This window comes from Podarcis bocagei, assembly GCF_964188305.1.
Source record: "Podarcis bocagei genome assembly, chromosome: 7".
NCBI lineage: Eukaryota > Metazoa > Chordata > Lepidosauria > Squamata > Lacertidae > Podarcis > Podarcis bocagei.
This window is the reverse complement of record NC_138132.1, coordinates 32,384,947-32,400,727: the sequence shown is the minus strand read 5'-3', so window position 1 is coordinate 32,400,727 and position 15,781 is coordinate 32,384,947. Positions and strand designations below refer to the sequence as shown.

At 43.3% G+C, this 15,781-nt stretch overlaps 1 protein-coding gene across 12 annotated transcripts in view; it reads right to left on the bottom strand.

Moving 5' to 3' along the window:
* The window catches only part of CSMD2 (CUB and Sushi multiple domains 2), a 492,033-nt gene that overhangs the window by 142,907 nt on the left and 333,345 nt on the right, over nucleotides 1–15,781 (bottom strand). For 11 of the 12 annotated variants that reach the window (XM_081199993.1, XM_081199989.1, XM_081199995.1 and 8 more), the window contains 2 exons: nucleotides 8,493–8,819; nucleotides 4,806–5,000 (listed from right to left, as the gene is read on the bottom strand). In XM_081199993.1, the coding sequence (XP_081056119.1) occupies nucleotides 4,806–5,000; nucleotides 8,493–8,819 (522 nt within the window). The remainder of the gene's footprint in view (nucleotides 1–4,805; nucleotides 5,001–8,492; nucleotides 8,820–15,781) is intronic. The other variant, XM_081199994.1, reaches the window with a different exon arrangement.

The window sequence follows — 15,781 nt, the reverse complement described above, 5'->3', positions numbered from 1 at the left end:
GAAGTGGAGTTGGTAAACAGGGATGTTGGAGGTGGGCCACCCCATTATAAGCTCACGTGAAATCTTCAGTATTGGGTTATGACAGAAAAACCTTAAAACAGTAATAGAGCAATCCAAACTCTCTTTGTGCCAGGTTGGTTTGCGCATGGAATGAGCAGAAGTGTCGATCCACCAGGGCAGAGCTCTCCCTTTCATTTGCCAAATGGAGCATTCCAGGCATAGGGAGAAGGCAATCCATTGGAACATGAGTTGACCCCACTCCTGTCACATGATGGCATCAGTTATGGTTGTTGTACTAGCTCCAGCTGGCGCTCCCTCCCCCTGCCTTCTGCCCCCATCTGGCATGGTTAGCAGAACTGCAGATATGTTATAGGTTAATCTTTGAGTGGTTCTTGGGTCTACTGATTCACACTTTATTTACCACGCTACATGGATCAAAACTCTCCAGTGGCTCAGGACTGGAGACCTGGTGCCCTCTAGATGTCCCATTTGCTCTAGTAAGCATTGGCAATGGTGAAGGATGATGGGAGTTGTAGTCCAGAAGCACCTGGAGGGCACCAGATTGTTGCTCCTGCTTTAACTATTGTGTCAGGAATGGAATGTGGAAGACAGAAGTGCCTGGTGTGCTCTGGTCCATGGGGTCACAAAGAGTCAGAAACGACTAAACGACAACAACAGGAATGGAACAATTGGAAAGGCAGCACCTCTGCCACATAGTGAGCCCACAAAAGGATGCTTCTCTTCCCAATATAAGAAAACAGGAAGCAGCTGTGCACTGAGCCAGACCATGGGTCCATTGAGTTCATTACTATCTGTGCTGAGTGGCAGAGAGTTTTCCAGGGTTTCAGAAAGGGAACATTCCTTGTTCTACCTGCAGAGAGGCAGTGAGGTGTACATGTGAAGGATTTAGGAAATATCCCTATAAGAGTGTTCATATAGTTTCAGAGAAGCGTGATGTAGTGGTTAGTGTGTCAGACGAGGACCTGAGAGGCCAGGGTTCAAATCCCCACTTGACCATGAAGCTGATGGGTGGTCCTGGGGCAGTCACTGCCTCTCAGACTAGCGTGCCTCACAGGGCTATTTTGGTGTCTAAATGAGGAGAGGGAGAACCATACATGCAACCTTGATCTCTTTGAAGAAGAATGTGGGATACAGATGACTAAATAAAGCAACAAATAAATAGCCACATTCATAGCTCTTCCCCATATTAAGGACATAGGAAACTGTCATATCCTAAGCCAGACTCTTGGCCCATCTAGCTCAGAACTGTCTGCACTGACTGGCAGCAGCTTTCCAGGGTTTCAGCCAATAGGTCTCTCTCCCAGACCTGCCTGGAGATACCAGAGATCGCAGCTGGGAACTCCTGCATGCAAAGTTAGTCTTTCCCCAAAGGCAGAAACCTATAAACTTTGAGGTGGGCCCATCTAAGTGATTCTGCATTTTTGTGAAACCTCACCAGAGACATTTCAGTAATCTTAACATTTTGGCTGATCTTGATTTTTCTCTTGATGAGGACAGTCCAAATGAAATTTAAATTTTATTGGCCGGTGGGATGTGCATGGAATCAGATGACAAGTTGGGGGTGCCTAGAATATCTATGAGGGGTGGGGAATCACTCATCTTATTGAAGCTCCTCTAGCCTCTACTGAAATTCCCAGATGGGTGGTGTAAGGAACAGCTTCCAAATTCTATACAGGTTTCCTTTTAGCTTTTGTAGAAACCCGGGATAATTTTTGGTGGCTACGCTATCCTCTCTCCCGACGGAATCTCAATCAACCTTGCTGGTTCTCTCTGCTGATTTTTTTATTCAAATGTCAAACAGCACTTTAAATATTCTAGACAGACTTCTCCCCTCTTACTTAATTAAAAAAGGAAGCTAATTAGGACTCACATTTAATTGAGCTCACACTGGAGGGCGAGTCAAAGGCGAGTCAACGAGATGGGCGATAAAGGAGTACACGTTAATATTGGTGGGGTTATCAAAGCTTCCCAGAGATGAAAAGCAGTTTTAATTTTTTCGAAATATATTATTCATTTCCCCCCACCACTTAAAGAGAAAGTGAGGAGGTAGGTGTATGCAATATTATACCAAAGGCAGTGATAGGAGGAGGGGAAGTGAAAATTCACATTAAGTGAATTAAAGTAATTAAAATGAGTAAACAAATAAAGCCACAGGCATTTTCTGACAGTATTGATGGTATTCTGGAATAGAAATGAAAGAGAAGAGAGCAAAACAACAAATTCCGTCATTCCAGTAACTGGATGAGAACTACCTCCTCTCTGGCAAGCTATCACAGTATGACCCACTGATGCAGTTCATCATCTGAGACCTCAGATAATTGCCTGGCGCTTCCTGGCATTCCAAAATGTGGAGGGTGGAGCATGTCTACTTCATCCTGCCAAATGGTAGGGCCGGCTCTGTTCTCATTAAATCAGGCATGGGCAACATGGGGACCTCCTGATGTTGCTGGACCACAACTGCCCTAATCCCCAACCACAAACCATGCTGGCTGGGGCTGATGGGTGTCTGGAGGACCATGGGTATAAGGTGCACTAATTATGTAGAAAGGTTAAAGCAGCTTACAGCTAAGCAAGGGTTAAATGCAGGAAAGTTTCTGTGTTTCTAAAATGTGTTGCTAATGGGCAGCAACACAGATGGGTTTGGTGGGCCTTTGTAGTACTTTTTTTTTTTTTTTGCTCCTGTTGCACCCCCTTTAGTTATTGCCTTGCTCTGGTACTATGGAGCAAGGACAGATCCCTCCATGCATCAGGGTATGGTTCCTAATGAGCCTCCCACACTTTGTGATGTTGCCCATTGACATTAAAGACTCGGAGAACCAATTACTAGAATTATTTCTCAAGAATTTGGCACATCTGTATTCAAACAATTGCAAAGATATCACGCACTGGCATCTTTCTCAGAGAATAAAGGGCAGGCGAAAGCCTTTAAATTTGTAACAAGTTATTTTCATTTCACTTGGTTTTCCTGTAACAGAAAATGTTAAGGCTCACAGAGCAGCTTGCTGGAGCAGGGATATGTTCTATCAGAGACTTTAATTTGCTATCACTTTAACAGCTCTTTCTTTCTTTCTTTCCTAAATTCTATGCCTGCAATGCAGAGTGATGGATCACAAGATATCTAACTTCAACATGCCAAAATCTATAAGCTTCAGATATGTCCTAAGGCCATTGATAAGCTTCAGATCCATCCCTTGAACAAATCCCTGAAAACTTTACTCTGGGAGCGGCAGCCATGTACATCCAGACACTGAGGGTTGTATCCAATGCCCCTCCTACTCAGTGTACACCCACTGAAATGAATGAACATGAATAAGTTAGGTCTATTAATTTTCACACTCTGTGTGTTGGTGTGAATATCAAGCTCTGGAATAGTGCACAACTATTCTTAAGGGGCCAGAAGGTAAACACTCTTACTCAATTAACCAGAAAGATAAGAAAAGGGTACATTCACCCCAACAGTTTATTAATGTGAAGACTAAGGCTTTCTGTATACTACCACTGCAAAGTTTGCACTGTGGACCAGGAATGGAGCTTTCCTATGCTGCCCTCTAAAGTGTGGATGGGGCTCTTTTAGCTGCATAAGGAGCTACACTCAGAGAAGGAATTCACTATTACTATATAGGATGTTCTGCGTGCATATGTTAGAATATCCAACGTGCAGTTTTCAAAGATGGATTAGATATTGGTAATTGCCAGCTAATTACACCAAACTTGCTGCATCTGCCTCCATTTTGGCCTATCTCTGCCCCTGTGTCAACCTTTTGTGACTGCTAAAAGGTAAAGGTAAAGGGACCCCTGACCATTAGGTCCAGTCATGACTGACTCTGGGGTTGAGGCGCTCATCTCACTTTATTGGCCGAGGGAGCCGGCATACAGCTTCCGGGTCATGTGGCTAGCATGACTAAGCCGCTTCTGGCGAACCAGAGAAGTACACGGAAACACTGTTTGCCTTCCCGCCGGAGCGGTACCTATTTCTCTACTTGCACTTTGACATGCTTTCGAACTGCTAGGTTGGCAGGAGCAGGGACCGAGCAATGGGAGCTCACCCTGTTGCTGGGATTTGAACCGCCGACCTTTTGATCTGCAAGTCCTAGGCTTTGTGGTTTAATCCACAGTGCCACCTGTATCCCTTTGTGACTGCTAGGCCTCTGTAATTGTTAGCCATCTCAAGTGGGCCCTGAGGGTAGAAAGTCTGAGGACACCTGTACTGCTGTCATTTTCTACTGATCCATCTTTGGGAATGGCTAAATTTCCTTGTTTCCTTGTGGCAAGGAGCTGCATAGCTCCGTTTCTGTCATATGAAGTAAACACATCTGTTCTGGAGATAGTCTCACAGCCTTCCCACTTAGAATTTGCTATAAATAGAGACGTCTGTTTTCTTTTATAGTTTTCTCTTCCCACTTCCATATGCCTCTTACAATTTGTTTTACTCATTTGCTGCATGAAGGGGGTGGGAATCACATGCATGGGTGCATTTAAAATAAATCCATATTTTAAATGCAATTTCTCCCAAAATACACATTTCCAAATGTATCTTCTTCTCAAAGTACACATTTTTATACACCTTTTATTTCAAAAGACACATTTTGAATTGCATTTTGAAAAGGCTTTTGAGCAAAATAAAACACTTGGGAAGTGTGAACGCCATCAGAGAAACAAGTTCGAATCCACACCCAGGTGAGTCTTTACTGGAAGAGGCAAATGTCAAACTCCTCCAGGCCCCCAATCAAGTACCCCAATCTGTACCCCAATCAAGAACATGGCATGCCAGTTTGGCAGCTCACCTTCACATCTCAGCACGGAGTTGTCCCATACCACATTGCCTTCCTTCAAGACGCAGGTGATGGTCTCCGAGCCATGTGTCCTGATGAATCCCTCATCACACAGGAAGGACACTGAACTGCCAAGCTGCAGACTGTCACCGAAACGCTTGCCGTTAACGGGTACACCCGGGTCAGGGCACTCGTTGTGTCTGAAGGCTGGAAGGAAGCAACAAGATGGCAGATGAACAAAAGCATTTCCCTTCTGGTGGAAGTGCAAATAACCAACAGCTTATAGGCAGTCTATATTCATGGATCTTTCTGCAGTAACAAACCAGTCTGTAATCCTGGACCCAATACTAGCTCTTCTGGCCACTGAAAGAGACTTACATCCCATCCTTGTTCGCAAGGAGCTGCTAGCTGTGCTGCTGGCTACAGCCAGACTCGAAATCGCCAAACAGTGAAAGTCTGCATTAGGTTCATCTAGAATGGTTTGAGAGGGTGTGGGATGTTGCCTTGTCTGAGTGTTTAACCCACCAAACAAGAGTTCTAAGAGGGGTGGTAAATCAAGACCATTTTGTTGTTGTAGGGTTTCTGTTTACAGTGGTACCTCAGAAGTCGAAAGACTTGCAAGTTGAATGTTTTGGCTCCCGAACGCCGCAAACCCGGAAGTGAGTGTTCCGGTTTGCGAACGTTCTTTGGAACCCAAACGTCTGACGCGTGTTCCATGGCTTTTGATTGAGTGCAGGAGATGCTTGCCGCGCCTTGGTTTCTGAACATTTTGGAAGTCAAATGGACTTCTGGAATGGATTCTGTTTGACTTCCAAGGTACTACTGTATATGCTTTATAAATTAAAATAGAAGGCTGCATCACACATGCTTCTATGTGGCAAGGCTACCTTATCAATATTTGACTCTTTCTTCCAAAATGTCCTTTTGTTGAATCTAGGCTCCCATCAGCCCTGAATATTGGCCATGGGAATATTGGTCAGCTGATGGGAGTTCAAAACAACTGGAAGGTACTGGGTTAGCCACATCTGTGTTAACTGAATGGTTTTCAGGGGCAGCCCCATGCAGAGTTTGTTACAGTCATCTAATCTGAGAATAATTCCAGAAAATGACCCCTGTGACACAGCTCAAACAGCAAACTACATTCACATTTTCTGTATGTTTTGGATGGAGATGTGCAGGCCCAACCCTCCTCCCTAGTAAATTTTACTGGGCTTAGTATAGCTTTGCTGACTTCCCTGAAAAATTCAGACTTTTCACCTGGCTTCCTATATACAGTCGTACCTAGGTTCTCAAATGGAATCAGTTCCGGAAGGCCATTCAACTTCCAAAAACGTTTGAAAACCAAGGAGTGGCTTCCAGTTGGCTGCAGGGGCTTTCTGCACTCAGTTGGAACCCGTGGAACCCGTGTCGGATGTTTGGCTTCCAAAAAAGATTCACAAACCAGAACACCCACTTCTGGGTTTGTGGCGTTTGGAAGCCAAAACATCTCAATCACAAGGGGTTCGAGAACCAAGGTATGACTGTAGATGCTTAGGAAACTGACTTTGGTGCTGGGAATTGTAGTTCTGTGAGGGGCACACTGCAGTCCCAATTAACAGAGACTGCCTATGCACCATACATTTAAAGAGCATATAAAAATGTATAGTGCATATACATCCTCTGTTAATACATTACCAAACTATTTCTCCACCTCTTTAAATTTGCAGCAGCAACTGCTTTGCTGACTAACATCCAGAGAGCAACCACTCAATCCACGATGTGACCCAGAATAACCCCTCTGTTCCCAGTGGGGTGAACAAATTCCACATCCACACTTCTAAACATTAGGCATTAAGCCCCTGGCAACCTCCCCCCACAAAAACCCCCAACAGGTTAGGTGACTTTGATGAACCTGTCCCCTAATCTAGCCCAGCAAATTATTTTTAATAATAGCCAGTTTGCAGTTGCCAACCAGAAATACCATTAATTTTGCAGAGCTGTTAACCACTGTTATAACAAAGGTCGTTCATCACTCCTGCCAAGCCAATGTAATCGTGTTCTTTAGAAAATTATAGGAGAGCATGTGAGAGCACATTGCTATGGGAAGCTGGCATTCATGGTTCAAATTTAAGAGGACCCAAAAATATTTCCTGCTCTGTTATTCTATGCAACAAAGTTTATCCTTTCATTTATGCAGTGCTTGGCGGTTCTGAGGGTATACTCAAAGCAAGCACAGTACATTGGGGCCATGTTAATTCAAACAGTAATATTTGGGGCACTAAATAAATATGCAATGAATATCCAGGGTCTCCAGAAGTGAAAAATCACATATTTGCAGACTGCTGCTAAGTATCCTTGAATAAAGCGACAGGTTTCCAAACATTTATGGATCCACACACAAAAATGAAGAAAAGGAAGAAAGGAAGCTGAGGTCACATCCACAACACACATTTAAAGCAACCTGAAGCCACTTTAAGCAGCCACGGCATCCCCACAAGATTTTTTGGGGGAGCTGTAGTTTGTTAAGAGTACAACCCACTGAAGCAATCACAATCAAGAGAATTAATATGGATAGACAGTGAGCAACCTACAGAGACTTGTTGGACCTTTCAGGAAGTGAACCCAGACTGAAATCAATGGAAGATTTAAGGAACCACATTATAGATTTAAGGAACCACATTACAGTATCACCAGTTACCAGTACATGATATGTTTAAACAAGATAAGAAAAATGGGTTTTGGGACCAAAACTCACAATTTGAAAGAGAGTTATTACACAATAAGGATACATTACTCTCTAAAATGTATAAATTATTATTGGAATGGGAAACAAAGGACGAACTAGTTAAAGCATCAATGACACACAGGGCAATGGACATAGGGCATAACATAGATCTAAATCTTTGGGAGAAACTTAGGAAGAATGATTTGAAATTTACTGCATGCTATACACTGAAAGAGAAATAAATGAAAATGATTCATAGATGGTATTTAACCCCAAGCAGACTGGCTAAGATGCATAAAGTAGAATCAGATTTGTGTTGGAAGTATAAAGAAATGGTGGGAACTTTTTTTCATATGTGGTGGGCATGTAAAAAAGTTAAAGAATATTGGGAAATGATTTCTAATGAGATGAAAAAAAAATGTTTAAAACAACTTTCCCAAAAAGAGCGGAGACATTTCTGTTAGGAATAGTTCAGACAGAGGTTCCCAGGTGCCAGAAAAACTTATTTATGTATGCAACAACGGTAGCCCGGGTTTTGTTAGCCCAAAAATGGAAAGTGAGGGAGGTCCCAGGTAAAGATATTTGGCAATTTAAGATGATAGAATATGCGAAATTAGCTGGTCCAACATATAGAATAAGAGAGCAAAAAGAACATGTATTTAAAGAGGCGTGGAAAACTGAGTATATGGAAAATAATTGTGCATAGTTGAAAATGCTGGCAGCATTAAGGTAAATTCAACAGTATAAAAACACTTGAGTGATGTAAGATTGGAGACCCTGAATAAAATGGTTATAGTAAAATATGCAGGAATGGCGGATAAGGAAGGGGAAGGAGGTCACTGAATGTATGGTTCTATGTACGATATTTATTTTGAGATGTAAAATTGAAAACTTAATAAAAACAATTAAAAAAACCCAAAGGCTGCAACCCTGAATAAAGGGGGGGGGGGAGAGACCCTTCAGTCCATGCAACATGGACATGTTTACCCACTTACTGGTAAATGTGATATTGAAGCCTCGCTTTTCGGTGGAGTGGTCAGTCTGAAATTCCAGCCTGGCGACATGGCCACTGCTGGTCAGAGAAGATGGCAGCTGACTCCCAGAGAATGTTCCCAAGACAGGCGATTCAGCTGTCCCACCATCCTTGATAGCCAGGAAGTCAAACTGGGGCTCCACGTCAAAATCATTAAAGGCCAAATGGATCCGGCTTTCAGGTTTTGCAATGATTAACCAAACGCAGTGCAGGCTGCTGCCATATTCCTCCGGGTAGTTTGGAGAGAGAACGATGCCAGATGATGTGGTGAAGTTGAAGAAGCAGGAAACTGCAACGAAAGAGTGCAAGTGAAGGTTGGTGTCAGTTAGGCATTGGCAAATCTGAAGTGAAGGTTGGTGTCAGTTAGGCATTGGCAAATCTGTCAATTTCAGTTTCTTGTAGTTTTCCATTCTTAATGTCAGTTCTCCACATTTCCACATTGGTTTGAGATTTTTTGGAAAAAATGTCCTGCTGTGAAAATTCATCAGCATTTTAGTATGAGTTTGTCCTACGATGCATGCATTTGTAGGTAATTTCTCCTGCTATGGAAATCTCAAATAAATTTCCTCTAATGCAATTCATTTTTGTATTTTTTGATAATATATGCATTTTACTGCACACCTTACCCTAGTTCATGCATTCTGGTACGAATCACTTGGCTGGAGGACAGCACTGCAAAATTAGGAGGGTGGATTTTGAATGATGGGTGTGTTTTTTTAGTTCATGTATTGTTTTAGAAAGTGCACTTTAACAAATCCCCCCCACCCCTTTCCTAATGTCAGACAAGCCATAATGCATCAAACTGGTTTGACTTCTTTTAAAAAAAATTATAATATTTTTTAGTTGCCCTTTATCTAAAGATCTCAGAGTTTTGTACAAAAGTGTAAATAGAAACCAATTCAAGTTCCAATTTTAAACCAGGAAAACACCTGTAACAAAATATAAGGGGGGGGGGGGGACCAAATGTAAAACGGAAGCAACCAAAGCACAAATTGAAACAAACAAAAAATATTTAGGAAGGTATTAATATTGCACTGAAAACCTTGGAGTGCTGGTGCCAGCATAAATACTCAGGGAAGGGATTCCAAAGCTGGGGAGCCATAGCTAAAAATACCCTCTGCCTTGTAGAAACAGAAGGCAGCTCAGCTAAACAGGTGACAGACTTCTGAATGTGAGATTTTGGGGAGGGGAGATGGAGGGGGAGTCATGCAAACTAATAATCTCTCTGTATTACAATGGCAATACAATAAAAGTGGGAAAGAAAGGGGGGACAGAAGAAAATTGGCTGCCTCTGCATCAATGCAATAAGCAGCTAAGAAATTAAATATAAAATAAAATAAAATGAAGGAAAACGTGGCAATATTATTATTCACTTATCCTCTCTCTCTCTTATGTACCTCATTAGCTATGCTGCTAAAATTCTGTCTTGCAGCTGGGTCTTAAAATATATATATAAATAAAGTTATAACGTGTGTGTGAGAGAGAGAAAGAGAGAGACAGAGAGAGAGAGAGAACAAGAACGAGAACCTTTCATGTTCTGGGCCAAGTTCAAAGTGCTGTTTTTGACTTATGGAGCCTTTTGTGGCTCAGGACCCCAATACCCCAATGACTCCCCATTTGAATGGAGCCAGATGCTGTAATCTCCATCTGAGGCTCTTCTTCATGTGTCCCCTCCTTGAGAGGTCTGGAGGGTGGGCAACAAGAAAACAGGCTTTTTCAGAGGTGGTTCCCCATTTGTGGTATGCTCTTCCCAGGGAAGCTCACCTGGTGCCATCATTACATAGCTTTAGATGCCCAGCAAAAACATTTATTTTTTCACCAGGCCTTTTGCTATTAATTATCTATAGACTCCTTTAGTGGGTGGGATGTTTAAACCTGCCTCTTTCTTCTTTCCTTTTTTTAAAAAAGGTCTTTCAGATTTTTCTTTGTTTTCCTTTTATGTCATTTTAATGTATTGTTTACATATCGTAAGCTGTTTGGGAACCCATGCTGTGGTTCTGATAAAAACCATCTTCTGCCAGGGGAGCAACAGATAAATGGCCTGGGAAGGCTGGAAGATGGTTAAAGACCTTTTCCTTCCAACCCCATCCAGAGGAGGAGGGCAAGGTAGCTGGAGATTGAAACAAAAGAAACATATATCTTTATCAATATCTTTTTTGAAGAGGGCAGTCTGGGAGAGGGGCAGATGACAGGGTTCAGGGGCAGTGTCCTTAAACTAACAGCATCAGGCAATGCAGGACTACCTCTCTCTCTCTCTCTCTCTCTCTCTCTCTCTCTCTCTCTCTCTCTCTCTGTGTGTGTGTGTGTGTGATGTGTGGCAGTGCATTTAACTGCCAGTTGTAGTACTAAGTTGTGCTGCTACCTTAGCTCATAGGAACATACAAGCTTCCTTGACAGAGCCAGTAGGAATGGGTGAATCTGTCAGTTTTGGGTTCTCTCAGTTTCTCATTTTTCCTATCTTAAGTTCAGTTATCCACACTTTGACATCATCTTTCATATTTATTTTTTTAAAAAAAGTCTTCTTGACAAATCACCATTAGTGCTCATTTTTGCCAATATGCATATGTTTGTATGCAATTTCACCTATTCTTACATATAGTAAGTATGTAACAGCGTTGCCATGCTGCAGTTTGCGTAGCTGTCAACAGGTGGTGCTGCTGTAAACTATGGCGTGATAACAAACTGAGCTCTCAGAGCTGCTGGGTTATTTCAGCAGTGTTGGAGAGTGAGGAGGGACAGCCGGGGTGAGTGAGTGAATGGGCAGTCCAGGCTGGCAAACTGGTTGCCCAGGTAAGCAGTTAGGGTAGGTGGCCCCAGGAAAGCCACAGAGGAGCAGTCAGGACAGACTGAAGCAACTCCCCAACATCTGTCCTGCACTGCTGCTGCTGCTGCCCTCCTCACACCTACTGTCAGTCGAGCTGTAAGGGGACAGGAGGTGGTTCAGACAAGCTGTAAATATTGTGTGCAGTGGCAGTGGCTCTGCACAGTTTCACATGGAGTGTTTCTCAGGCCTAGCTGTGGATGGTGTGGATTGAACTTGGGAACATCTGCATGCAGTCCCTTCCTAAGGACACTGTCTCATACTGAATCAAACCACTGGCTCATCTGGATCAGAACTATCTATACTAACTGGTGGCAGCTCTTCAGGGTTTTCCTCAGTCCTTCCTGGGAATGTTGGGGATTGAACACAATACCTTTTGCAAATGAAGCAGATGTTCTACCACTGAGCCACAGCCTCTTCCCCTGGCGTAACCATTCTGCATACAGTCAACTCTCTGCTTACATAGGGATTACGTTCCAGGGATAGCACATGAAGTCAAAATTGTGTATAGTCAAATCACACTCCACCTCTACCTCTGAATGCTCTTTCAAGGTACTGAACACTCTCCCTGCACCTGCAAATGCTCTCCCAAGGTGAGTGCAGTGGCAGGTGGGATTGCTGTTGTCCCCTCCCCCAGGATGCCAGCCCCCTTTTTATTTTTATGTTTTTCGGCCAAGTAAGTAAAGCTGAATTTGCACAAGTTAAATGTGTGTAAGTTGTGAGTCAACTGTATTTGTCAATAAGCTCAAAATGCCACAAGCCTCCACTGACCTCCTTCCAAAGGAAACTAATATCAGGTAAGCATGACATCCCTGGAACACCTCCCTGCTTAAATTGGGGCAAGCAGAACTCAAAAGTCACCCAATGCATGAGGCCTAATTGCAGTGTCTCCCAAAAAGTTTGTGGGGGGCATATATGCAACTTCAGTCATTAATCTGGGACTGTCAGTGTTCACATGTCCATCTTAGCTACATCTAAGACACTTGCTGTAAGATTATTACAAGGTATGAATTATTTCCTTGCCAGTGCATTCTACACATCACTGTAGACAGCACAAAGGTGTAGGTGGAAATGCTTCACACAAGTCATCGGAAAACAGTGGAAAGGAGGAGCATTGCACACTATGGAAGTGGTGTGCAGAAACTGCCACTTGGAGGCTGTTTCCCACAGAAATCTGGTTGCCCACTGTGGGAACAGGATGCTGAACTAAATGAGCTCCTGGCCTAATTCAGCAGCCCCTTCTTATATACTAAGCAACGGGTGAACCACAGAATCCCAACTCACAACCTGCAGACTTTTGAAGCACTACAGAGCAACTATTTGCCACCCTGCCCGTCATCCTCTCCCTTGATGAGTAGGCCAGGGGCCTGAGCTAACCAGGTGTGAAGCCAGATGCTGGAAAAGTAAAGGCAATTAAGGAAAACATTTAAAGCACAACAATGTCCAGAGGGATTTCCCCTCCCCCCACATTTCAGCTGACAGGGTCCATTTGCTTCCCATAGCAAGTAGGCTGTTTAATTGGTACTGTCTACTGCTTGTCTAACACATTACTGATTTAATAGTCCCCCCACCAAGACCACATACACAACCAAACTGGCTTGCGACGCTTCACCTCCTACTCCTGGATACCCTCTGGACCCGCCCCTCCCCCTTCCACCTAGTATGCAAAACCGTTTCATGTTAATTGCTGGCCAGAAAGAAAGGTTCATCATGCATGTTTTCCCAAACACAGAACTGTATTATTATTTATGCCGTTGCTTTTCCACCTTCCCACACCCCTCACCAAAGGTTATGATGCCATGATTATATTTTTTAAACTGTAAGGGCTTCTGCTGGTCTAGCCATTTTCTGAAATGAGAGAGGAAATGGGAAGCAGTTCTATTACAAGGACAAAAGAACTTGGTAATGCAATTAAGTCGTGGGTGAAAAATCTTTTTCAGCCCGAGGGCCAGATTCCCTGATAGTCAACCTTCAAGCAGCCACATTCCAGTGATGGGCAGGGCCAGAAGCAAAAGTTGGGCAGAGCAATAGATGCACCTCCCATTTTTGTACTATAGGCTACATTCCAAAATATGTTAATACAACAGGGCTTTTCCAAACTCCTTGCTTTACCCAAACTTTGTTTTCAACTGTCACTTTGCTCCCTCCGTGTCACTTTCTGCTTCTTCTTCTCAAACCTCTATTGTTGTTTACAATGGCCACCTCTGTTTCTCCCAGTATCCCTCCGCTCCAGTTTACTCAAACCTCTGACACTGTTTAAAACAACCACTTTTTTCAGTTTTCCTCCCTTCTCACTGAACTCAAATGCTTCCCTCTTCCTTTCCTCAACTGTCACATGTGAAAGAGATAGGTATGTAGATCCTTCAAATATTTTGTAGTACCTTCCTAGAATGAAGGAACTTTACTCAAACCCCTGCCATTGTTTAAAACTGCTATTTTCCTCTCCATTTTCCCCATCTCTGCTTTACTCAAATTTCTGCCAGTGTTTTAAGACACTAGTTTTCCTCCCCCAGTGCTCCTCCTTTCTCACTCCCATGCCAGATCCACTGCTATTGTGCAACTGGCCTTCACTTTTGCTTCCCTACTTGACTTCAAACAATTGCAGGATTATGACAAGGCACTACAAATCCTCCAGTGAGAGCTGTGTGATGACATTCTTACCTTTTTATCATAGAGAGAGATAAAAGTCAGAGGTTTCTGCACACTCACCCTCAGCTTGCATCCAGGCAAGCAAGATGCATTATCACAGACCAACAACACTTTACTGCCAGGCAAAAGTACTTGAGAACGACAGGGAACAGGGATAATGGTGGCGGTGGCGCTGAGTGGCCAACAGAGAGTTATGAAGGTCAGGAAGAAAGGCCCCTGAAAAGTGTTAAACTAGTTGTCCTACACTGGCAGAGGCAAGCAATTCTATTTATAAAGGCTTCCAGGACCAAATCATTCACAACAGTATCCAAATTGCTGGTGAACTTCCATACCACCTAAAAGACCTGAAATGTGGTTGATTGTATAGACAAAGACAACTTATTTACTGAAAAAAAGTTTTCCAAGTTAGACATTTACACACCTCTGTCTTGAAACACAGTAAATAAAGAATAAAATTTAAGGTAACAGAAGACCTATGTATGTGCACAACACATCTCCACACCCATCTTAGTAATACAAACTCTCCTCCAAAGCTTCTGCACACATTGACCCCCCCCCCAAAAAAAATACCACTTTATGCATCACCCCTCCAGACATGAAACTTGATCATTGGCCTCTGGAAACTCATGCAATCTTACTGGAGACTAGGAGCTGTACCCCTATACATGTTGCTCACCAAGCCCACCTACTTGCCACCCTTTGTCAATCCCTATCTTCTTGCCAACCTCACTCCCTTTACACTTGACCAACCCCCCCACCCATTACAGCTCTCCATCCACTTTACACTTCATTCCCTTCCCCCAAACTAGTGGTGAGCATGACTTTCTCCTTTCCAGAGCAGCCATCACAACAGTATCAGAAGCATGGCAGTGGTTTACAAAGGGGACAAGGATTTTTTCGGTATGATGGCTGAATGACACTTCATGGAAACACAATGCTAGAAAAGGACTTTTGTGGAGGGGGAGGCAAGGAGCCAAAACGACACCTGGACTTCCGGGTTAGTGCCATCGGCAATGGCGGAGTTTCTCTGACCGAGAGGAACCCACTCCGTGATAATCCGGTCTTGCTGCTGCGGCGAAGGCGGAGACCCTTTAAAAATCCCAGGTGGAGGAAGCCTGGGATTCGGCTGACACCAGGAGTGCCTCCCCTACTCGCAGGGAAACCCTTTTTCGGGGATCCGAAGCGATGTGGGGTGAGTGGCGCGGTGTTTTGAATCAACCGCTACTTTTACGGAGTGAAGCCGCACAGCCGTTGCCGGAGAGCGCTGACTTTTTCCTGTGGACAATTGGACTCTAAACAAGTACCCGTGAGTAGAACGGAAAATTGGATTAAGAAACATTTTAATTTGGCACTGAAGCGGGAAGGTCCTAAACAGGAAGTCTGCCTCCCGTTTTTGTAAATAGATTGAAGCAAAAACTTGGCAAGCTAAAGTCTGGAAAGTCGTATATAAAGGTCTAAATTTCCTTCAGTTATTACCACCAAAACCCCTCTTGGAAGCAGGAGAAATGGAGGGAATCTTAGATTGTTCAAGCCTGCAGGAGAGAGAGTAAAGAAAGATAAATTTCCACCGTCTCAAACCTGGGAACAGGTCAGGGACAGAAATTTATGGGGAAGTTCATTGACTGTGAATGGAACGTCTTTTGACAGATAGTTAAAAAAGAGAAACAAATTGATTCCAGTGTTGCCTTTTGCATTCAAAAGAAACAAAATATTTGAAAAATGAAAGTAACTTTCTTTTGTTGGTCCTGTTTTCAAAAGATGGATACAAATAGAAATTGTCT